At 45.1% G+C, this 24,894-nt stretch overlaps 1 protein-coding gene across 1 annotated transcript in view; it reads left to right on the top strand.

The window, feature by feature from the left end:
- Nucleotides 1-23,692, top strand: part of NEK6 (NIMA related kinase 6) — a 45,018-nt gene extending 21,326 nt beyond the window's left edge. Inside the window, exons 3-10 of the mRNA XM_053996361.1 lie at nucleotides 2,540-2,680; nucleotides 3,583-3,645; nucleotides 4,611-4,721; nucleotides 7,957-8,065; nucleotides 9,309-9,416; nucleotides 16,059-16,153; nucleotides 19,832-19,945; nucleotides 22,668-23,692. Coding sequence (XP_053852336.1) covers nucleotides 2,540-2,680; nucleotides 3,583-3,645; nucleotides 4,611-4,721; nucleotides 7,957-8,065; nucleotides 9,309-9,416; nucleotides 16,059-16,153; nucleotides 19,832-19,945; nucleotides 22,668-22,778 — 852 coding nt within the window. The 3' untranslated portion in view covers nucleotides 22,779-23,692. The remainder of the gene's footprint in view (nucleotides 1-2,539; nucleotides 2,681-3,582; nucleotides 3,646-4,610; nucleotides 4,722-7,956; nucleotides 8,066-9,308; nucleotides 9,417-16,058; nucleotides 16,154-19,831; nucleotides 19,946-22,667) is intronic.
- The last annotated feature ends 1,202 nt before the right edge of the window (nucleotides 23,693-24,894 follow it).

Raw genomic sequence — 24,894 nt, 5'->3', positions numbered from 1 at the left:
GATGACTGTGGTATCTTAATACACACAGTTTATATCTGTACATGAAAACTCTGAGGTTCACAGAAATAAAGATCAGGGGTTGTTTGAATGAATAGGGGTTGGTTCTTTGCCAGCTTTCTGAAAAATTGTGGTGGTTAGTTGTGGAAGGACTTGAAAACAATGGAGAGCCCCATGTGAAAAGTCATGAAATAGGTGAAATGTGTGTTAGGCCAGAGCAGGGTGTGGGCTCTGAGGAGGCAGGTGTTTCCTCGTGTTCTGTGTGTCCTCACAATGGTTCTCAGCAGAGTTTCCTGCTTACCTTCAAGTACACCAGGGCATAAGAGAAGGTTAAGCTTAAACATAAGGGAAGGTGGCCTGTGATCAGTAGGGAGCTTTCTGAGTTTGGGCTCACCTGAGGATGATTTCTGGTTTATTCCATAATCAAACATCTCCTGCCCTCTCTGAAAGCTCCGTTACTTTAATTAGGTCTGATAGGTTGTGATAGCCCATGCAAATCTAGGTCATTGCATATGTAAATGTGCAGCTGCAGTCCTGGGGGTGCCAGAACACATCAGCAGAGGTGTCCAGGCATGGGCAGCATCACCCCCAGCACCAGCACGAGCTGGGGCTCTCCGTGGCCAAGGGGCTGGGGCACATTCCCCTCACACTTGCCTTACATTTATTTATGCTTTCAAGTTCAGAAGTTGGTAGATATTTCTGGGCACATGCTTAAAATATTAATTTGCATGTAAGCACTCTTTGTATAATCACACACTTTAATGATTTAGAGAAGGCGAGTGGAAACTGTCCTTGATTTCAGTGGGGATTTCTTTCTGAAAAATAAAGTTTTGTGGCAGTTGCCTCATAAAACGTTGCTAGAAGCGCTGCTTCTATTGTGAATGGCAACTGCAAGTTAGAAAAGCTTTTGCTCAGACTTTCTTACTGCTCAAGAACAGCTCAGGAGGCACATGGACACAGTGAAGGAAATGTGTGATTCCTTTCTATTTTTAAATTAGGAAAAAGTGCGTTGGAGGTTTATGTGCTGACACCTTTGTTTTGTCTGGGGAAAGTGGTTTGTCTGTACAGGTCAAGGAACTCGCTTAGCAGCTGGTGTGTGAAACAGTTGGGAAGCAGAGATGTTCCTGGTGGGACCCGGGCGAAAGGGACAGATCCCTGTGTGCAGCCTCTGCTGGCTTTGTCAGGCAAGCAGTGCAGGGGACTGGTGTTTGTTACACTGCCTGGAATGAGCTGAGCCTTCCCATCCCCTGCGACGGGGATTGAGGAGTGGCTCTGTTTATCAGACCCCTGCAAAGGGAGGTTGCAGCCAGTTTGAACTGAGAAGGCTGCAGGGGCTGATTAATTGGAAGTTTTGTCTGTTTCATCCTGTGTTGCCTTACTCGTGATAATTTAGTAACTTAGAGAAGAATGTATATAAACAATAAAGCAAAGCAGTTGTAGCCTTCTGCCCTTTACCTGATAACTGCAGGATACCTGTTCCCTCATCACTGAGAGGATGCTCCCAGTTTATTGGATAGTGTACACTGCCAAACTTGGAGAAATGAATCCTTAGACTTTGGTTTGGTTTTTGTTCTCTCTGTGAATGCAGCATAATTCCAAGCACAGCACAAGCATGAGAGCTGACCCAAACTTTGATTGCAGTTAATAGCTGGTGACTGGTTCCAGAGTGTAGGGGAGACTGGAGGGTTCTTAAAGGGAACCATGCCCTGAACTGCTTGAAGGAAGCACTTGGAGAAATGACCTTCCTCTTTCTGAGGGACTTGCCTTCAGAAATAGCTGCAGGTCCGAACGCTGGGCTGAAAGCTTTCCCTGCATTTCAAATCTCAATTCCAGCCCTCTCCTGCTGCATTAGGAAATGGCAGTGGTAGCAATAGCCATTCCTTAACCCATGCAGCCCTCCCGGGACACTTGTGCTGGGCGTGGCTGCTCTGGTTTGGCTGCAGGCCTGGCCCATCCCTGGGAAGCCCTTCCCCACCCCCAGCCTGTGCTGGGAACTTCTCTTTTTGTGGCTTTTCATGCAAACTCTGAAATGGCTCAAGATGCTGAAACTCGAAAACGTTCTGCTTGGCACGTGTGCTAACTTTGAGTAATTAATTTTCATAATTTCTTTTTTAAACATTGTTTGGCAGCCGTGCTAATTACAGAGGAGACCGGCGGGGCTCTCGGGAGCGCTCGCGGTCCGTGGGCTCCGTGCTCCTCGTTAGGCTGTGTCTCCCTGCCTGGCTGGGTGTTTACCTGGGACTGCTCGGCTGCGGCATCGGCGTCTCCCCGCTGATGCGGGCAGGCAGAGCTGATGAGAGGCTGTGGAACGAGCGAGAGCAGCTTGGGATTAATTAGTTACTTACACGGAAGGCAAGACTTTAATTCCCTTTTTAAAGAAGCCGTTTGGCTTCCTCCAGCCTGCGTTGCTGCTGGAATTGGTGCGTTTGTGGTGGGATGTTCTCCACCGTGACGGGCCGAGGTTGAGCCCTCGCCCACGAGCAGTGGGAGCAGGAGGGGCCGCGTGGCTCTCTGGGGTCCCTGACTGCCTTTCCTTTGACAGAGACATTTAACGTCGTACCCGTATCGCTGCACCTTGGCAGATTTTCAGATTGAGAAAAAGATCGGACGAGGCCAGTTCAGCGAAGTTTACAAAGCAACTTGTCTTCTGGACAGGAAACCCGTGGCACTGAAGAAAGTGCAGGTGAGCGTTTCAGGGCAGTCTCCTCTTCGGGGCGGGATGGGAACGATCCAAGGCGTGCCCGCTGACCTGGAGGCTGAGAACTCTGCAGGGCCTGCAGGCTCTTGCTCCCTCATCACCCCCAGTGGGTTCCTGTCAGGAATTGCACAGCACTACTGCCATTTCATAGTGATGTTACATTTCACCTTTTGCTTTGTGAAGAGTGCTCACCAAATTGTTATTAAATGTGTGAGACAGCGAGGCCCTGGTGCCACGAGGAGCTGCCACCCCAACACAGCTGAGCCACAGGAACATGGGAGGGGAAAAGGCTGGAGCTTGCTGCTGGAGTTGGAGAAGGATTTGTGACAACTTGGATGTCAGAAGTGTAGATTTTTTTAAACTTGGCTGAAAGTATTGGGCAGTATTCAGAACAGCATTTTGTTTGAAGAAATTCGCCTTTAATCCTTCAACAAATCCTCCAAACTCTCATTTCCAGTGACTTAGTGATTGTTGCAGAATGAATGTTCATGCTCAATGTTATTGTTAATTATTACAGAGAAATCAGTGGAAGCTGTATCTGTTTAAAGAGAAAAGTAAACATTTTGTCTTTTATTTACTATATGAAATTAATAATAATTAAACCAATGAAGATCACAGCAGCAAATTCACAAACTTGTATTTTTTTTTTTTTGGTGCTGCTTAGAATATTGCCTATGGGTTTTAAAATTAGTTTTACCCCAATGTTATCCCTATGGTGGTTTCAAAATAAAGAAAACATTAATCTTTCTTTGATCTGGGGATTGTGTGAATACTCATAACAGTAGAGGATGTACAAACTGGGGAAGGAAACACCAACTGCTTGTTAAAGTATAAAGTATTTTTTTGTTGTTGTTTCATTTTTATCTTCCATGTTTTTGTGTTGGAAGATTTTTGAAATGATGGATGCCAAGGCAAGGCAAGATTGCATTAAAGAAATTGACCTCTTGAAGGTAAGAATTTTTATAATAACTTTTTTCCTTTCTTTTCTTTTTTCTTTTTTTTTTTTTTTTGGTGCTTTGGTTTTTGTTTGTTTTGTTTTGTGGAAAAAATAGTTTTCAGGTTGGCAAATAAAGCTTACACAGTAAAGGAGAAAGCAGTTTTGCCTGTGCATGTCATGTAAGTTTAAATATCTATTTTTAGTAAATGCAACAGACTGTAAAAGGCTAAAAATTTAGTTTAGCTAGTAAATTTCATTCTAAAAATATTAAATAATTACTTCTGTGCCTGTGATTTTAGGAATTTCTGTTCAAATTCATGCAGTTGTAGCCTGAGTCTGTAGGCTGTAGGGAAGGATAAACATGAGCCAGTTGCTCAATAGTTATGGAGGAAAATAATGCTGAGGTTTACATTCAGAAAGAGGATCTGTGATATTTTTGGGTTTTGGGAAAAAAACATTCAAGCATCAGTTGTGAATATAAGAATGAGCTATACTGAAATGAGAAATTAATTAGTGAAGAAGCCAGCATAAATAATCAGATAATAAACTGACGTCTGCAATTTGTGTATTATTGTCCTGCTTCAAAGTTTTAATTTAGTTTTGTTGTTCTTTTAAGGGGCAAAGAGACCTTGAGTACTGTAACCAACATCTGGGTGTTTGTTTCTATTTAATGGAGGAGAAAAATTGGTTATTGCTTAACATGGTATCCTTCAGGATGTTGCTTTTAAATGTTTTGAAGTTTGCAATAGAAGAGGTTGTTTCAGTCTCCTTGGGTGGAATTCTCTTTGCCAAGGACATCTCCAGGATGCTGTGCCTGTGGGAAATGCTATTTCTCCCAGGATTTTGTCTGGAGCAGTTTGGCCCAGGCTGTGGGTGCCCCCACTGTGAAGGTTTTGCTCACAGGAGGTGCAGGTGTTGTGTCTGGGAGTTGTCCTGAGCACGTTGTAACTGCTCCTCTTGCATTCCCTCCCTCTGCAGCAACTGAACCACCCCAACATAATTAAGTATTTGGATTCTTTCATTGAAGACAATGAACTCAACATTGTCCTGGAGCTGGCTGATGCTGGGGATCTCTCTCAGATGATTAAGGTAAGGATGTGTCTGTCCTGGAGGTGCTGCAGGCTTCCAGGATTAGGCAGACCTGAGGCAGTGGGATGAGCACAGCTGGGTTGGAAGCATTTTTTTCTCCTCTTACAGTTTTGCACACCCATGAGTTGCTTCCAGACCTGAACCCAAGTGTCTGGTGGCACTTTAAATACCCCAGGCCGTGCCCTGAGTTTCTGGTCACTGCTGCAGAGGGGAGTGTCTGTGATCTGGTGGGACACGTGTGTTATTTACAAGGTTGATTTACTCAGTCTGTGATTGATGGGGACATTTAATTACTGTTGGGTTCACTATTCACGTCGCCTGTCTGACACTGAAGACATTCAAGGAAGTCTATTGACTTCCTTTGCAATGGGGATTTGGGTTTGAGAAAATGTTTCAAGTACTTGTTCTTCTTTTATGTTGCTCTTAGGAATACTTGTATTGCTGCAAACCAGCTTTAGTTAAGCTGTTACCACCTGCTTTTATATTTTCTTTGACATGTTAATCTTTAGACATACATCCCTTGTGAGAACAGATGTGTTATATCATGTTTGTTAGCACTCTCAACCTTCTCTCCATGTTTTACCTGGTTTTTGCCATCATTATTCTGTAATTATCATAAATGAATGTTTGGAAAGTTCTCCTCCTCCTTGTTGTCACAGTTAAAATATCTTATTAACAGATTTGTTTTCTTTGCCAGCAGAGCCATGAGGCACTAGGCCAAAGGCTGTCAAACAAGTTACCCATTCAGTCCATAGTCAATGGCTAAATTTCGAGGATCCAGGAAAATCTGCTTGGTCTGACAGGAGAGCCCCTGGGCGAGGGCTGGGAGCAGCACTTGGGCAGAGTCACCCCTGGGGAGAGCCCCGGAGCTCCAGTCCAGCCTCACTCGAGGGGGAAGGGGGATCTGCCCCAGCCTCGGGGAGCTCCTTCTGCCCAGGCAGCAGCTCTGCCTTTGTCCTCCTGTTTCCTTGGGGCTTCTGCTGGGTTTTGCCCTTTTCCCACCATTTCCACTTGCAGCTCATCTCGGGCTTTTGGTGGTTGCGGTCAAAGATGGAAAAAACCCAGGACTGTGAGAGCAGAAGTTAGGGCTGTGTGAGACCTTCCTGGGCTGTGCAAGGGTTCTGCTTGAGTTTGCAGTCTTAGCTTACAAAAGTTTTACCTACAGAATTGTAAGATTTCACGATATGAAATATTTGTATTTTTTAGTCATCTGTAGTTTTTAGTTTAAAAATACTGACAAATATGTTAATTGGCTTATCAAGGTTGGCTATTTAATTTTTAAAAATAACTTTGTGTCATAATAAGAGTTACATTTTCCAAAACATAACTGATAGAGTGTCAGATTGGTGCTTGCCCAGTGCTGGATTGTGCTGGCTTCCAGTGTCCACAGCTCTGTGTTCCCTCTGTATTTCAGACATGAAGAAGATGCATTTGTTTTTTTCAAGGTCATTTGTTTTTTTCAAGGTTTCAATTTATATGAAGTTTTTCAACTGGTGCAAATCTAGGAATTCAATTCTTTTTTATTTCTAACAGAGGTAGAAACACCAAAACCAAGAGGGAACAAAAGTTTCCTCCTAAATGCAGCTCCACTGCAGCAGGGGAGTTTCCCCACCAGCTCCTCCATGTCATCCTCTCCCCTCCCCAGGAGCTGAAGCTCCTGTGAGGATTTTCAGTGGAGCAGCAGTGACAACCCTTGCAAGGTGTGAGGGTGATAAACCCAGGGCCTGTCTCTGTCACGCCCCAGTGTCTGCATTATTTATGAGGGATGTAGAGCTGCAGGAAAACCCACTGGAGAGTTGGGACTTCCTTGTAAATGTCAGGCGAACCTTATTGGACATGACATTTAGAAAATTATCACTTCTGGTCTTGCATATCCACTCTTAAATATTTTAATGAGAATTAAATAATTTTATTGTGTATATAACACTTTCTCCCTCACCCTCTGTAATTCCTCTGTTCTCTCTCTTGAGTTTTGGGTTGAGACTGTTGCAATCTGTCAGATTTGCTGCCTGGGGAATTGCACAGTCGTGCCCCTTCACAGCTGATCTGCAAAAGAAAATTTGCCATTGCTCGAGTCAAACACGAACTGGTAACAGCATTTCACATAAAGTAGAGAATGTGACAACGGACATCAGATGTCAGTGCTGAGAGGGGAAAGCATGAGATGCAGAAAGGGGCAGCAAGCCATTCCCTTCCTTTATTCCTGCTGCAGATGGGAATTGTCACGGGTGCGATGCAAAGGAAGTGCAGCTGTGGTGAGGCAGGGCGGTGTGTGGTGCCCCCAGTGCCACCCTGTGTGGCAGGGCTTGAGGAGCAATGGGAAACCTCTGGGAGTGTTGAAGGGTATTTTGTTAATGCTCTGGCTGTAGAGCTGGCTCAGTGAGAAGCCAGGGACCAAGGATCCGAGCCCTGCAGTTTTGGGATGCCTGGGTGCGGTGCCAGACACAGCTGGTGTGCCCCCCTGCAAAGGAAGGAGAGCAGCTGAAGGTCTGTAACGTTTGGCCTTCACTGAAGTGTGCAGCTGGCTCTTTATTCCTGTAGTGGCTTGAAGAAGACTTCAGTATTGCAGGAGCCAGGGCCACGCTGCACTCGGTGGTGCTGCTTTGTGCTGCCCATTATTCTGAGAGCTTTGAGGCACCAGAGGTCCCTGGAACGGGGACCCGGCTGCGCTCGGCGCCGCCTGAGCACACCCAGCTGATCAGGAGTCCTGTCTCACTAGAGAGTGCAGTTCATTTAGTATTCCTATTGTGCATGAAATGGAATATATTATTCTACCTGATCACAGAAGGAACATGGATACTTTATTGATGCTCTGGACATCTTTTAAAAAAGGGAAGCGGATTTCCTTGTCCTTGTTAGTAGTCAATGCAATAACAAATGTTTACAAGGGGGTTATTTAATGGCCTTTTGTTTCTTAAGGCAAAATATTTGAGACATTTGTTGTTTTGAGGCATTAAATATGTTTTGCAAGGTAATTAAGGAGATTAATGCTAATCATAATTGTGTCCATTCAAAAATGTCAAACCTATTTAAGCATATTTTTCATAATAGTTGTTAATTAGTGAACTGCATCGAAGTTTCCGCACAGAGAGGAGGAGTTAAAAGCTAATCAGAAGAAAAGTCATGCAGCTGCAGATCTGGAAGACATGAGCAACCTGCAGCTGACTAACACAATTCCAGGAACGAGTCAAATATGTTGCTTTTTCACTGATCTTTTATTTATTTCCTCCCACAGTATTTTAAAAAGCAGAAACGGTTAATCCCGGAAAGGACGGTGTGGAAATATTTTGTGCAGTTATGCAGTGCAGTGGAACACATGCACTCCCGCAGGGTGATGCACAGAGGTAACATTAATTCAGTCTCTTTTCACTGAATAATAATATAATGTTCCAATTAGTAAGCGCCTACATTCAAAAACAATTATGCTGATGTTCAGCCAATGCATGTTTAGAGAGGCTGGAGCCTGCAAGATGGATTTCTCCTTCTGTCTCAGCCTCATCGTTAAAGCATTCAGGCCGAAGTGAGGGTGGTGTTAGGAAGATGAGCTGCTTTGTATTCCAGACACTGATATTAAGTAGAAGTGTCAAACTTGCCATTAGAAAAGTGTCAGAAATAAAATGCTGAGACTCCTGGATACAGTGAACTCTAAGAAATAGTCTTCATTATATTAGCTGTGACCTTAGAGAGTTGAGAAGAGTTTTCCTGTCTTGCGGGCTTTTCTGAAATATTAATACAAATATGTCCCACACTCTCATAACCTGTTCTCTATTTTCATTAATTATTTTTGAATCTCTTGTCTCAGAACATCTTATAACTTTGAGCTCTATCCAAAAATTACACTATTGCTTTCAATGTCAGTGGGGTGCTTTGGGAAGGACTGGACTCAGGAAATGCAAATTTCCCAAAAGGTACCAGCACCCATCTTGGTTGCTTGTTATTTCCTTGCTCCTTTGAAGGAGGGAACTCTTCACTATATTTTTCAGCAATGTGGTATCATTTTTACTCTGTTACACATCCCCTGATGCAGTGTATCACTTGGACCTGAATTAGGTCTGTAATGGCTGAAATGGGGAGCCTCTCACATTGAGTCTGCTCTAACATGAGGGAAGAGCCTCTAACTCAGTTCTGACATGACTGCTTGGGAAACTGGGCTTGTAGTGATTTCTACCCTCCATGAACCAACTGGGCTGTGTAGAGCCCAAATTTATGTATATGTGGAGCAGGAATTATCCTTTCCATGAGGGGATGGTGGTGGGCAGTGCAGTTTCCTGTGGAAAGTGATCATTCCCAAAGAGAACTGGGCTCATGTCTTTGATTTCTAGCAGTTAAAGAGGTTGCTTCTGTTCTGTTGAGCTGTTTCCTACATTTTCCCTCATTGGTATTTCTTGTGTGCTGGGAAGTACACTCTGATTTTTGTGTCTGTGCAGAGCTCGAAGCCTTGGAAGATTGAGCCTATCAAAGCTCTAAAGAAACAGGGTTCTGCTCGAGCCTCTTTGTACCGTCAGCGCTCCAGGCGATGCTTCTGTTGCAGCATTAGAACCAAATAACCTTTTGTGGCTTTGACCTTTTACCTTTTTCTTCTTGCAGACATAAAACCAGCCAACGTGTTTATAACAGCCACAGGGGTGGTGAAGCTGGGAGATCTTGGATTAGGCCGGTTTTTTAGTTCTAAAACCACTGCAGCACATTCCTTAGGTAAGCTGGTACTCGTTAAGCAGGGCCTGGCGTGCACTGTCAGCTCTGATGTTCAAACACAGGGTGTCCATCCTCCCATGGTGACACGAGTGGGAGTCAGGGGATGGGGACTGCATTTAAATGCTCTTCTGTTTTAAAATCCGTTCTTTTTTTCTGGAAGGCCTGGCCTGGTGTGTGTTTTACAGCAAACGTAGCAAATGCAGCTTTTCCACTCTAAATAGCACTTTGGCTGCACGGTGCTTGCTGGAATTCAGTGTTCCCCCAATACCTTTTACCTTTTTACCTTTGCTGGTCAGGTCTCTGCCCTGACAGGGGCTGGGACTGCCCATCTGTCCCAAAAAGGGATGAAATCTGGCCTATCCTTTAAACATCCTTTTATTCGTGCCTTCCGCATATCTCAAGGTTGTCTTCCTCATTTTTAGTGTTAACATTAATTCTAGTGCTATAGAAAATTGCACAGTTATGCAGTTCATTCTTCAAGTCTTACAGTATAAAGTATTTCATAATTTTGTCTGTAACCTCTTGAGAGGTGGCTGATTTTCCATTTTTATTAAGGGGTCTGAATTTTTTGAGTCCCAAAGGTGCTTCTGTATTGCAGCAGTGAAGGAACTTTGGCTTTTGTTGCAATATTTAAGCTCTTTTAAACTAATGTCTCTCAGTTGCCTTTGGAACAGACAATATTTGTTTCACATTTTTGTTTGTGCAATTTCTGCTGAGTGTGTCTTGCTGAATCCTTTCTTAGACGTGAACAAATTTCATGGCTAATACTGGCCAGCAGCACTGGGCTTCTCAGTGCACAAGGAAGGAAAACACCTGCCTTGTTCTGTGTGTGCTTAAAAAATAGGAGGCATTTCTATAGTTTCCTTTCATAAAATAGGAGATTTCAGATTTCTCTTTGTATCAAAAGCTGTCCTAGGATATATCCCCACCATACTTAATAGATGAAAATAAATCCTCTTCAGAGGAAGTTACAATCACATCATCTGAACAGGCCAAAATATGATCATGTCTAATTATATGATCTTACCCAGTTTGACTGCTGCACTTATTATATTAATAAGAATAAATTGGGGCTTGGAAACTGGCTGCACATGTAAGCCAAGCTTGTGACCTTTACCAGGGCTGCTTTCTCTTAATTGAGAAAGCTGGAGTAGGAAGAGCTCAGCCCTGGTGCACAAATCCTGCCCTTCCTCACATCACCAGTGTCCTGCAAGCAGGTGAGAGGTGCAGGACAGAGGGGGCAGCGAGTGAGACTGGAGGTGCTGTGGGAGGGATGGACACATCACCATTTCCAGCAGTTCTTGGCTCCAAGTGAAAAAGAATATTTTAACAATCAGAAAATACGCGGACGTGAAGCGTCTTTCTATTTTTTTTGATAATTTGCCAGAGATAGAGGTTTAGTAGCAGCAGGAAATCGACTGATCTTGGGTTTGGTTTAATTAAGACATTTGCTGGAGGAGCTGTGAGGGACGAGCACTCCAGACCAGAGCGGGGCACCCGCGCGGGCCGGGCGCGACGCGGAGCCCGGGCCCTTCCCGGTGCTGCGTTGCCCCGGCAACCGCCCTGAACCATCATTTCTCTGGCTGCTGACCCATGAATTGAATGTGCGGCTTATGCAAATATATTCATCTCATTTCTCCCTTTGGTTGTATTTGCTAGCAGCAGACTGGCATGAAAGGGCATCAGGCAGTCCCGACCCGGCTGACAGGTGTAGCAGGGGCTCGGCAGCGCCCGCCGCCGCGGCGGGAACGGAGCCGTAATTAGAGCAAGGAACAGAATGAACGTCAGATGAATTACCAGGCAGCAGATCATATTTGTCAGGAAGGATTGCATACATAAAAATTAAGTGACAGTACATGCCGAGGTAATGAAAGAAAAATGAAAGATTTGCCTGTACACAGCTCGTGAGATGCCGGCGAGTGCCGTGCTCCGAGTGCCGGCGGGAGCCGGGAGCGGCGCCGGGGCAGCGGGAGACCGTGGGGCAGGGAAAGCCCTGGCCCCTGGAAAACCTCCAGGGGCACACCTGCCAGAGGGGCAGCATGGGCACCTCCAGCCTCTCACGGTGCCGGGACAGGCAGCAGGAACCAGCTGGGGCTGTGGGAGTTCACAGGGCGACACCTCGGCTGCCACTGCCGCTTCTCCCTGGAGAGAAGACAGGAGATGCTTTTCCATAGGGAAGAGCCTGTGCAAGCCTCACCAGCAAATTCATGTTTTAGAGGTACTGGGTGTAGCTGAGGTGAATTTACTTGTTACAACAGGGTGGTTCACCTTCCTTCCCTAATTTTAGACTTGGCAAACTTAATATTAAGCTGGTAGATCTTGTTTTAATAGGAGCTGTAATAAATACAGAGAATTTCCATTAATATTACAACGGATAACTTTTTTGAGAACTGGTATAATAATGTCCATTTTTAGCCAAATAAACTTGGCATTATCCAGGGCTTCTGACTGGCTTTACACTTTGAAGAAACAAGAGGAATAAGAAAAACAACCAACCAAACCCCAAAAAAAACCAATTTTACACAGAATAGTCTTGTTTTGGAGCAGATGATTTATTATTTATTCTTGGACAAGAATATACTTGGAGCAGATTTTCCTTCTGGGAGATTCATGTAAGTCAAATCTTCCCAGTTTAGAACATGCCAATAGCCCTGGATTGGACTACGTGGGGTGTTACACGTTCCTTCTGGTTCCTGCTTGGATGTCAGGGTGAACAGGGAGGAACTGAAGAGCTCTTCAATAAATGGAGCATTTGTCTGCCTTTTTTTCTTTCTTTTGCTTGCCAAGCCAGTTTGCCATCCGAAACAAAATCCCAGGGCTTGGAGGGGCTGGTAATCAGGACTTGGTAAGAAAAAAATGGACACAAGAAATCCACTGAACATGTCACCAGCCAAGTGTGTTTGGAGTTCTTGGTTTGCCTCTAGTTCAGAAGAAAAGAGAGGTGCAGAATTGCTACAGATAGATTTTACTGTTTACACATGAAAAACCCAGCCAGCCAACCAAAAAACCCAACCCAACCACAGGACTTTAAGGAGATTGGTAGGGATCTGTGATTCAATAATATGAATGAAATGAAAAAAAAAAGAGAAAAAAAATAAAGAGCTTAGGACAACAGATCTTGTTACAACAGCTGCAATATTATGCACAAAATATTTATTGTTTTTCTCTAAGAGTAAGAAGATTTCATCTGCTTTTTTGTTTTTGTTTCCCCCATGAACATTAGTGGGGGCATCTCACACTGAGATTTGAAGGAATTTAAAATCTATTTGAGTGTGTTTGACCACAGTTTTACTTCAGCTAATTCCCAAATTCTCCTGGAAAAAGACCTGAGCTGCCTTGTTGGAAATACACCCCAAAGAACGCAAAAGTTTAGAAAGGGATACTCGAGAACTCGACGCCTTTTAAATAATGCTGGATGTTTTTCCTGGTAACCTACAAGTGTGGATGGAGAGGGTGAGCCAGGTGAGACCCAGACTCTCATTTTCCAGCAGAATTGCTTCCCTGCTGTGTTTGCACCACCAGGTAGCACTAAAACAGATGCAGATATTTTTCTCAGCTATATGTGTGTTCATGGAACATGCACTAGCATTGCTCATCCTAACACTAAGCTGATAGCTCTGGAAAAACTTTATTACTATTAGAAACTGTTAATGCCTGTTTTGCATGTAGGCATTTAAAAAGCCTCCTAAAATTCAAATTTCATTGTGCCCATGAGCAGCTAGGGACGAATTTCTCAGGAAGCATTGCTCATTGCTGAGCCATGTTTGCAGATGTGAGAGGAGTGGAATTTGAATTTCATTTTTGGAATAACTTTGCCAGTTTTGCCTTTGTGTTTTCCTGGTGAAAGAAGAGACTCTGCTTCTAATCCTAACTGGGAATAATGAGCATTTCCCTATCTTGGATGTTGAAGCTATCCCAGGGTTGTTGTCGCTGCCCATGGGCAGTGCTGGGAGAGCAGGAATGCTCTGGCATCTCTGAAGTGGCTGATGCTCAAGTGAAGGGCTCCAGCTTCCAGAAGCAGAGCAGAAAGCTCCTTCCTTAACAATAATCTTCCCTATGGTTTTGTGACCTTTATAACTTCAAATGCATTACTCTACCACCTGGTGAGTAATGTTGAATCTGAGCAATATTTTGTATTTTCAGCAGGGCAAATGCTGAAGAAAGTTTCTGATTAATAGTCTCCGATTAGACTGTTCTTGTCAAATTGACTAATGGGATGCAATGGCGAGCCCCGACTGATTGCACTGGAAGCCTTGTGCAGCTTTCTAGAAGATGCTCATTACAGGAGATTCCCACGTAATGTTGGACAGGCCATAAAGAGAATTGGCCTTGTCAGTCTTTTATCATGACAGTTATTTAAAAATTAATGCATCAGTTTTGAAACGCAGAGCCTGCTTGTTTGTACATTTGCTGACAAGACTACAGTAATGATAGGTAAATGTGCAAGGTGGGCTCCACGAGATGAGCTCAGGCGTGGAGGGCTCCCCGAGCCATTAATGGCACGGAGCAGCCCCGTGCCCCCGAAGCGGGGCCGGTGACGCACTGAGCCGTGCCACAGCCCTGTCACAGCCCTGTCACAGCCCTGTCACAGCCCTGTCACAGCCCTGTCACCACGGGCACGCCCGGCCAGGCGTGATCTGAACCGACAGTGGGGCCCAGCAGAGCTGCTGCCAGGGCAGCGGGGCCGGGCTCTGGAGCCCGCACGTTGTTGCTGGCTCGCGGTGCCCAGGCTGTGACCTGGAACAGCAGAGTGCCAGAGCAGCACGGCTGAGGGCCCTGGCACTGCCCAGCCCGGGCACCGCCGGGGCAGGAGCGGGGCTGGGCTCCTCCTGCCAGCCACGTGCTCACTGCTCCCGGAGCTCCTGGCGTGGCTGGCACAGCAGCAGCGAGGAGGAGTTGCAGGTGGGGAAGTGTCTCACACTGCTGCTCAGTGGGGACTTCCAGAAGTGCCTTCCACAACTTCCTGGAGTGAATCACCATTTCTTCTGCAGCTGCATATTTTTAAGCAGGAAAATGAATCAGTGCTGCCCCAGCCAAGTCAGTTCTTGTACAGAAACCTGGCAGATGAGTGGGAATTACTTGGAGAGCTGTGCTGTCCATGGTGTGGATGTTGCATGCACATGGGACAGAGCCATGGAAAGCCTCTGAATGAGTCCTGTCTGCTCCTGGTGTCCCAGGAAGTTACTCTGTGTAGTCCAGTAAAAATCCTTAACTGCTGGCAGGGCTCTGGTCTCCTCCCTGCACCGGGGCCTTTCACGGGCGATTAAACCCAGCCAGATCTGGGGCTGTGCCAGTCTGACCTGCGCCTCCTGAGCATGGAAACAAAGTACTCTCCCTGGGATACTTTCCCTGTGTTGTAGTTTTTATAGAATTTGCAAAAATGTAACTTCTCATTAGGATACTCTTCACATTGAAAGGGAAGTAACTTCTAAAGTGAAAGACCTGAAAGCATGAGCTGAGTTCATCGCACAGGGCAGCTGATTGCTGAACATCTTGAGGGTCCAAACAAATTACCTTCTCTGTGCTGGGTCCCATGTGCAGGTGCCAGGGCCTGGGATTTGCCTCTCAAGGTTGTTGCTTTGTGCCCCAGAACTCATTTGTTTCCCACAGTGTGCAGATCCCTCCGTAGGAACGCTGGGGAAGGTGGTGGCTGTTCTTCCACCTCTAGCACCATCCTGCAGCTTATTAGTCCTGCAGCTGTCTTCAGGCAGCATTTCAAATGGAGAAATTGTAAACTGAATATTACAGGCAAATTAAGCATTTGCCATCTTGTGAGGAAAGGTCTTTAATTAGGAGAAGGATACACTGGAATGCCAAAAGGAAAAAAAAAAAATTGACAGGGGACGGACAAGCAAGGGGAAGCAGGAGAAAAGAGCATATACAGTCCTTGGATGTTTTAATAAATGATGTATCTGAGGATTATTTGATGTAGTTGAGACTGCCAGGATGTCTTGTATTTTCAGTACCACAACTGAAACTTATTTAGGATTTTAAAAAGAACCTTTTTGAGGTAAGGAATTTATTAATAATTTCCTGTAACTTCTGTCCAAAATACTGAGTAAATTTCTTTTGATAAAATACAGACTTGTGGAAGTACATAGAAATCCCCCAGCTTCTGACATAACTGCAAGCTGGAGCAGGGTTTTAAAGCTTGGAATTATTATCTTGTATTTTTTCAGACAGGTTTTGCATTCCTGGCTGTTGCTGGGCTTAGTGTCCCCTGCAGTGCCTGGTGACCTGTCAGATGTCCCCTGGGGCCTGGCTCACCCTGTGACACTCTGTGCCCTGCCAGGTGAACACTCAGTGATGTGCTGGCCCCCAAGTCCTGCTCTGGTGTCACAGTCATGACACCCAGTGCAGTCTGGTGAACCAAGGGGATGATCCCTTCCAGTGGCTCTGTCCATCCAAGACACTCGGAAGGTTCTTGGGAGCCTGGAAGGGAAACAAAACAATTCCCAAATGTCAGAAACACACAAGATATTTTCAACCATGTTCACCATTCTCTGCTCTGTTTATGATGATATTTTGGTTCTAATCAGCTCTTTGTGCTACACCTGACCCTTGAATGAAGTCTCTCTCTGCATGACACAGGTTGCACAGTCACTTGTAAGACAATAACCCCTGGTTTGTTTGTTTTTGCAGTGGGAACTCCCTACTATATGTCCCCAGAGCGAATACACGAGAACGGCTATAACTTTAAGTCTGATATCTGGTCTTTGGGCTGTTTATTGTATGAGGCAAGTATCTTCTCACTTTTTTCCCCTGGGTTTTCCATAACCATGCAGTTCAGGACAGGAATTGAGTAGGTCAGACTGCCTGCAGTCAACCTGTTAAGAATCCTTAGAAGAAGCTGACTCGTTTTGTGTTCATCTGCACCTTCTGAGCATGAACGAAGGGGTTGTGCCACCCAGAGTGAATTGGGGTCCCAGTAGATGTGGAGGATGAAGCCATGAAATGCCAGCTCACTGCATCCCTCCTTCCTGCTGGGAGCAGAGCTCTCTCAGGGCAGCATAGTCAGAGATTTTCCTGACTGCATTTGTTTTGAAAATAGCAAATTCATTTGAATGCAAGGTACTGGTTTCTTAGATGGAATTCTGACCAAGTGTGGTATTTTAATTTTGGGAACTTCCGATAAAGAAAAGCAGAGGTTTTATGTAATGTGAAACCAGTGTCTCTAACTACTGTAGTATGGCTGGAAGTTCTTCTAATTGTACATTGTCTTACAGCTTCAGACACAGACTCAGAGCAGACACATTTGGATGAACTGCCCAGTGTGCAACTTGTTCTTACAAGCTATTACATGTATTTTGAAAAGAAGTGTTGTGATTTTGTAACTGTGCTTTTGGTTTTGTGATTTCATTTTTAGCAGGGATCAAAGGGTATCAAACACTGTTGTACTTCTTTATAATCTAATCTAAATCTTTTTTTTAGATGGATGCTTCTTCCAGTTCAAGTGACAGTGCATGCCAGCATTTAGAAAGCTTTTATCCCCACCCAGAGAATTAAAACTCCCTGGGATATATAGTCAAGAATATTGCTCACATCCTCTTTGGTTAACAAATTATGGGAACTGATGACATTTTGCTTCTCAACACAACTTCTGGTAATCCCATGAAATAAGAGAATAAACAGAAATGTAATTCTTTTTTTGAGCACATCAGATGTGAAAACTACTATAGCTGAGCAGGTACTTCAGCTGGTTGATTAAACAAACCTTGTAGGACGTGACGGGATAAAAGTAAATTTTGCCATAACATCTGTAAGGCTCTGAGCTGGGGCCCTGCCCTGCCCTGGGGTGCTGGGCTGGCCAGGGCAGTTGGGAGCAGTTGGAGTGGCCCCAGCTGGACTCCACTGCCCGGCTGCTGCTGCAGTGCCAGGGTGCTCTGAGTCACTCCAGGCTGAGCTCCTGGAGATGGGATTCCAGATTTATGCAGAGAGAAATATTTAGCGTTGTGCTGAGATATGTTTTTGTTGCAGGCAATATGGTCCCCTTATGGCACAGGAGTCTTGGTACTCCTTGTATTTCAAGAAACTGAATTAATTGCACACTAAACATAATTCTCTGGTAGGAGTAGCAGTACTACAGTAACATCTGAAAAATTTGGCATGTGAAGCATTTTAAAATTTCCTTCCTACGTAGGTAAACCTTAACTTAGGGAACAGGAGCTGTGAGGTATTGCAGATTCCAGGGAGGACAGGACAAGTACCAATTTTATGTTTGTAGTTAAACGACTACTAGACTTCTTAAACTTTCTAGAATTTTGAAAATTAAGCATCAGATCTGGGTGTCTTTGAAGGAACTGTTTTATCTGCTTTAATGTCTTGTAAGGAGAATGTTTTTCATTTGGCTTAGAAGTAAGGAAGAGATGCTTGTTTGGGTATGAGTCACTTTTGATATTTCTCCAGATAGATTGTGTAGATAAGCTGCAGAAAGATTTAATGTACAAATTGCCTTCAGAGACATGTGTGTCCACTGGAATCCACTTAGGGAACATTGAGGGCTTTGGGACATGATGCCACATAGCACCACTGAACTTTGACATTGATAATCATAGTGATTTTTATTAACTCTTATCAATATAGTAGTAACTGTCTTCATCCCTCACTTCCTGTAGATATCTGTCAGCAAGATAACTTGGAGGGGATAAAAATAAGTTGTTAATTCCCAGAATGTAGCTACAAGCAATGACTTCAGCAGTTCTGGCAAGACGATCAATTTAAACACTAACAGGGATTCCCATCTCTGGATGTTTGAACCAGTCATGCTGCGTGGTGGGCGTTTTCCATGGAGATCTGGCTGGCCTGGGGTAATTGCTCTAATCATAATGTCAGGAGCAAACCCCAACGTAGCATCACAAACTGTAGTTAGTGAGATACTTGGAGTGCCTGTGGTCATGGCCCTGCAGCCCCGACTGCTGTAGTCACAACTGGGTGCTCTCTCTTTCCACTTTAATTCCCTGCATTTACCATCCCGAGCCCCACAGTGTGTCCTTTTCATTCCTTCCCTTTTGCACATGAGCACTTAACTAAGCCTGGAATGAAACGTTAATGGGAATTGGAAAACCCCTCTCAGCCTCCCTGGCATTATTGATGTGTGTATTGAGATCTTGGAGTCCCTGTTTAACCCTTGCTTGCTTTCTGTGTTTTCCCTGATGCCCCCATTAGTGCTCTCCCTGGAACAGTCCGTGCTGGGTTCTCCTGTTTGTTTTAGCTGATTGAGAGCAGTTTGCTATCAGTCCTACTTGGGGAGTAGTCTCTAATTGGACTGTGTAATTTTTCTCTTACTGATTTGCCTACTGCTGTTCATGACAGTAATGAAGTAACAGTGGCACTTCACCTTTTGCCTTCAAAAATCTTCAAATGCTCTCGCCCAGTGCTGGGGTTCTTTGGGATCCTGTCAGGAGACTCTTCACCCTCAGGTCTTTGGGTTTGTGAGGAGTAACTTAGTGTTACTCCTGATAGTAGTGGTGAGGAGTGAGGAAGAAACATAGGTTTCTTCCCCAAGTCCTTTAAAAGATAGTTTTAAACCCAGGATGGTTTAACTTGGTGTGTTCTGCATTGCTCAGCACTTGGATGTGTGTTAGTGGTGGTGAGGTTTTGGTGAGACCCCCTGGCTGCAGCCCCTTCCTGCAGTGCCTCTGGGAATGCAGCCCAAACAAAACTTCTCTGTCACCAAGTCACTAATAATCCATCAATCTTGGTTCCTCACTGTGGGCTAAGAGATTGGAGGATTTGGTACTGGCTCTCTTCAGTCCTGCTGGGAGCTCGCTGTGTGTCAGAAAGAGCCGGAGTTCTCCAGACACTTTCACTGCACAGGTAACGAGCACAGACCATTAATCATCAAATAACCCCCTTAATGTGCAGTGAGAAGCATCAACTTCAGCTGGCCTCAGGATGAAACTGAAAAAGACCAAAATGATGAAGAACATTTTCAGTAGTTTTGTTCTCAAATCTGCCTAGGATACTCCTTTCTAAATAGCAGATTTCTGGCAGGGGATACATTTGTTTTGAGGTTGTTTAGGGGTTTTTTTTAAAAGATGAAGTATATTGCTCAGGCTTACAAGATTCTTCATCTTCTAAGCAGCTAAATGTCCAAAGATAGAGATGATTGTATCTGAGAGGGTTTCAGAGTTGTTTTAGAGCCAGATGAGTTCTTGCTGATGGACTGGTGGTCTGAGCATCCTATTCTTGGGGTTTTTTTTCTTAGGAACCCTGGCAGAGCCTGGCACCAGCCCTACAGGGGCTGCAGAGCTGTTGGGGTCTCTCTCTGCTGGGGAGCAGCCTGGCCTGGAGAGCAGCAGCATCCCTTGCTCTGCTCACTGGCTGAGAACAGAATTGGCTCTTGCAAACTGGCAGTACTGACGGCTCTCAAATCCTTTGTGTTTCTGAAACATTTTCTGTTTTTTTCTCTCCAGATGGCAGCTCTGCAAAGTCCCTTCTATGGAGATAAAATGAACCTGTTTTCTCTTTGCCAAAAAATAGAGCAATGTGACTACCCACCTCTTCCAGCTGAACATTATTCTGAAAAGGTAAATTGGGAGTGTGGTTGCAGGGGAATGGGGAGGTGAAGTTTGTCACAGGGAAAGGGAACCCAGGAGGAGAACCCCCCCCACACACATCTAGGGAAGAACAGGGGATGGCCAGCGGGTCCTGGATACCTGGCTGAGCAAATTACTTTAGTGGAGTCTGAATACTGACAAGCTAAATCAAGACAAAAAAGATTTCTTAATATGGGAAATATTGTGAAACTGGAAGTCTGTGATGCTGGCAGAAGCCAGCAGTGAGCCGTGGGAAAGCCCTCTCCTTGTTTCCTTTCCCATAAAACATTTCATAAGAGCACTGATATGTTTGTTTATGAAGTCTTCAGTGTGTGACAAAGTGGGGAAGGATTCATTTTAAGAAAAAAAGAAAAGCCATTTAGTTTAATGCAATAAGCAGCTCTAGAGCAGCTGTCCAGGTTTGTGTGTCTGAACATGAGGGATGGGCAGCAGCATCTGAAGCAGTGCCTAAACCCAATGTCCCAGTTCCTGCTTGCCCAGCTGCACACACGTGTGCTGGGTTTCCTCAGGGCCTCTTGAGATGAGCTTGACTTCTTTCTGCCTCACCTAGACAAAGCAGCTGGTTTTCCTTAACCTCCTCATTCCTTACAGTTGCCTTCTATTTGAAAGGAAATGGCTAATGGCATTCTAAATGTTCACTGTATCCTATGGGGTTTTTCTTTTGTTTCACTCTACCTCAGCATCCTGAGGAGGAGGCAGGATGCGGGGAAATGCCGAGCACAGCCGGTCTGGCCTCCGCCCTGGGAGGGACCCTGCACCACACTTCACTTTTTGCTTCGTTTTTCCTTGCCAAATAACTCGTGCAAAACGATGCTTTGAGATCTAGTCTGTAGAAGTGAATTTTAAAATTTTTTTGCCCCAAGCTCCGTAGCAGCGCCCAGCTCCGCGCGTCCCTTTGCTGTGCTGCTGCAGCTTGCATTTCAGGATATGCCTGTTGGCAGCAGGAATTAGTGTAAGTTGACAGATGTGTTTCCTGTCTTTACAATTACTGTCTGTTTGCTTCCCTCTGGCAGTGCTAAAGAGTGTGTGTAGTGCAGTGACACGGTCGGGGTGAGAAGGATGCTTTAGAGCTCAAAGGTGCTGGGTCCCAGAGAACTGCAGATGGTTCATGCACTATTAACGGGATGCTGGCAGAGGCTGTGCCTGTGGCTGCAGCTCCTCAGCTGCTGCTGGTGCTCCCTGGAACAACACAAACAGGGAATTGGAACAGGGCTCTAGCACCAACACATCCAGCGTGGTACTTCCTTGGAACAAGGCAGTGTTTGGGGCACAACCCCTGCTTTAGTTTCCTTTCAGGGATGTTCCTCTCCTCTGTGGCCTTTTGTGCCTCACCAGTCCAGATCCTCCTGTGAGCAACTGCATGCTGCTGGAAGCAGGAGGAGGAGCTGGGATCCAGCCAGGATTGGTTTTCTATATTGGGAACAGATTTGCTGGTAACTGGAGATGCTGGCTGGCGGTGCTGATCCAGGCTCAGCCCACTGGTTCCTGTAGGTGCCGCTGAATGCCAGTGAGGACAGAACTGCCCGGGCTGTGTTTCAGTGCTGCGTGCACCAGGGAGCACAGCTACTCTTTGGACAAATGGTACTGATGGCACAGGCAGAGCTCTAGAAGCACTTTCAGTTGTTTGTGGGAGTTTTGTGGTCAGGGCTGATACGTGTTCAGTCATTGGGGTCTCAGGGTTATGAAGGCTGCAATGCCCCTGCCCTGAGCTGGTCAGTCACCAGAGAATGGGGCAGGGCCAGGCAGCAGCTCTGGGTTGGGAGCAAGGACTGGGCCTCATTCCATCCAGAGCTGGAAACCTTGGGTACGTTCGTTAATGCAGCTGAAGCTGTGTGCTTGATAGCTCTATGGCCACGCTTTTAATTACCGGTAAAATAATTGGCACTGTGGCTACTGGGAGGATGTGAGAAGATCAGAGGCTCAAGGCTGTTTTTCCTGGTGCCTCAGGGGTACCAGCAGCTTTCAGTATCTGTATAATTAAAAGCTACAATCTTTCATGTGCACAATAAAGAGGGCTGGGAGGTGGGGAGACTCCAGCCCTTCTGCATTTTATTTATTAGACATAATCAATGACCAGTTTCTCTTCCTCATAAAGGTATTTTAGGAAGCGCCAGGGTCTCATAGCTGAGTCCAGTCGCTTAAGATCCACAAGTGCTGGTCAGGCTCGTTATGCTGGAAGGCTTGAGCAGGGTTAGTGCTGGGTGCTGGGGGTGGTGCAGGAAGGGCAGCACAACTGCAGTTCCTGAGAGCTCTGCTCAGGCTCCCCCTTTCCTCAGTTCCCTTTCACTGGCAGGTCCCTCCTCACCTCCCACCTCAGTCACATCCTGGAAGTGATCTCGGTTTCCTTCCTTCCTCTCTCTGTGTTCTGCTTGTGCCACGGTGCCTCCCTCTGTCCCGTGCTCTCCCCAGCCCTGGGTGCACGGGCTGGGTCCTCCTCTGGGTTGTAAAACATTCAGAGGTTGGGGAGGATTTAAATCTTTAGTGAAGATTTGGTGGAAAAGGTTCTTCCTGGCTCTTTTGGAGGTGGGACACACAGACACGAGACAGACGCATGCCTGCATTCTGCCCAGCAGCATCTGCACAGAAGAGGTTCCCCTCTCCTGGCACAGGAGCAAGGGCAGGCATTCCCACAGCCTCTCCCAGGAAGGCAGCAGAGGATTCACTCACGTCTGCCTGTTTTTCTGTCTTGCAGCTGCGGGAGCTGGTCAGCATGTGCATATACCCCGACCCAGATCAAAGGCCTGACATCGGTTACGTGCACCAAATAGCCAAACAAATGCACGTGTGGACCTCGAGCACATGAGCCGGGAGCCAGCACAGCTCAGTCTTACTTGAATTCTTTTTCTCAGCTGAAAGCGACTGGTGCCAGGTCACACAGGTGGGAGGTTGAGCACTCGCAGCAGAGGCTCCATCATTTGCAGGTTATTTGACAAGGACTCTTACAGGTGGTTGTGCTTTAACGTGAAGATTCTGTGAGGTATTGCAAGTGATTCTTTTTATTTTTTATTTTTAAGGCAAATAATGTTACGGATGTAGATCATTTAAGGGTCCTTTCTTAAAACTGTCGTGTGTAATCTAGGATAGCAGCTATTACCGAGGGCTCAGCGTTTGCCAGACCTTCTATCTTAACTGTAATGTGAAATATTGAAATAATTCCTTCAGTGAAATCACTTTATACTAATGTAAGGATTACCATAGATTTTGTGTAATTTGTATAACTGCTACTTTGCCTCTTCTGCAAATGGTTAATAGCAAATTCAGTTTTTACTTGGTATATTTTAAAGTAGCCATTTATGTTTTTATTAATTTCCTCCTCTTCAGACTTAGGAACTGGGAAGGGTTGGGGGAGTGGGAAACCCTTTTGTTTCATGATTTTTTTTTTAATTGAAAACTTAAAGAGTATTTTGCTGACGCATTTCTCTGTCAGAGATAAGTTAAACATGAGCCTGGAGAAAAGAAGATAAACATGACAAGCAAACCCCTGCCAGCCTTGCTCCTGCAGAGAATTGCTCCTTTCCCTCACTTTTCCCTTTTGGAATGGCTCTTCTTCACCTCCAGGTTCCTGTTTAAAACCAGTGTTTATCAAAGCCAACTCAGTTTTGGTGCAGAGACTTTTACATGTTCAATAGTACATTGGGTACTATCGATGGAACTTCAGCAGTGTTTTAAGCACTTGGAGAATTTTTAAAAAATAAATGAAATGCTTTGTGTATGGAATTCTGCATAGGATCAGCCCCTTCTCTCAAACTGTGAAAACTCATTACAGAATGTGAATGTTTATAAAATCTCAACCTGATCTGAAGGAGTCATCGTCTTTAACTGCATGAAAATTGTCAGCCAGCTAAATTCATTCATTGAATCAATGATTTGTTTCATTACTGTCAATGGAAATACTCACTGCTTTAGGAACAGCCGTGGATTCACGTTCCAGTGTCTCCATTCCATGTGCCTGTCAGGAGGAGCAGGGCTGCACTCGGTGCTCCAGAGGAAATCCTTCAGCCTGTGCTGCTCCAGTGCCGCTTCCACGTGGGACAGGGGCTTGTGCCAATGGATAGATTCGTGTGTGACAGTTCAAATGCAGCCTGTGCCTTTTTTTTTTTTTTTTTTCTTAAAAAAAGCTTACAATCCTTAACTTTTTTGAACTAAGATTAGGGTTAGGGGGTTACATACATATATATGCTTTTAGTGGATTTTTTAACCTACTTCTCTCTACTTTAAGGAAAACTGCAGTGCCATCTTCAACTACTTCCTGTAAAATCTGGGAATATTTGTACAGGGTACCAAGAAGCCATGAATTGCTGTGAATATGGTTGGTATCATTAATGGAAGGTGCCATTTTACTGAGACTTCTCAGCAGAAAGTTGAGGCTGCTGCTCTTGGGAGAGATGTGGGAAATTTAAATCAGCAGGAGAACGTTGTGGAGGCACCAAATTGCTCCCACCATTTCCATGCCAACCAGCTTGGTTATTTATACCAGCTTCTTTAGCACTTCCCAGGGTTCAGCCTGAACCTCTCTGGTTCCACTGCAGCTTTCCTTGGAGCCATGGCTTCCAGGGAAGCTCAGCTCAAATATGTGTATCTGGAGAAGTCTGGTCACTTTCTTGCTACATGAAATTTCGTAGTGCTTATAAAGAAATGTATTTCAAAAGGTAATTTTTTGCAATTGTGCCTTTTTAGATAAATAAAAAAAATTTCCAAAATAAACACCTTTGTTTAAAAAACAAAAAAGTCCAATATTGAAGGTCCAAGTGGAGGTGAATAACAAGACAATCAGACTTGAAGTGATGCTGGATCTGCCCTGTATCTACAGCAAACAGAAGCAGTAACATCAACATCCCCTCATGTCAGGTGATACCCCGCAGCGAGGTAGCAGGAGAGCAGTGTCTGTTGAGGGGGCAATTCAGAACCACCAATGCTCA

Source organism: Vidua macroura, chromosome 21 (assembly GCF_024509145.1).
Source record: "Vidua macroura isolate BioBank_ID:100142 chromosome 21, ASM2450914v1, whole genome shotgun sequence".
Classification (NCBI taxonomy): Eukaryota; Metazoa; Chordata; class Aves; order Passeriformes; family Viduidae; genus Vidua; species Vidua macroura.
The sequence above is the reverse complement of the archived record's forward strand: the minus strand, read 5'-3'. Positions and strand labels throughout refer to the sequence as shown.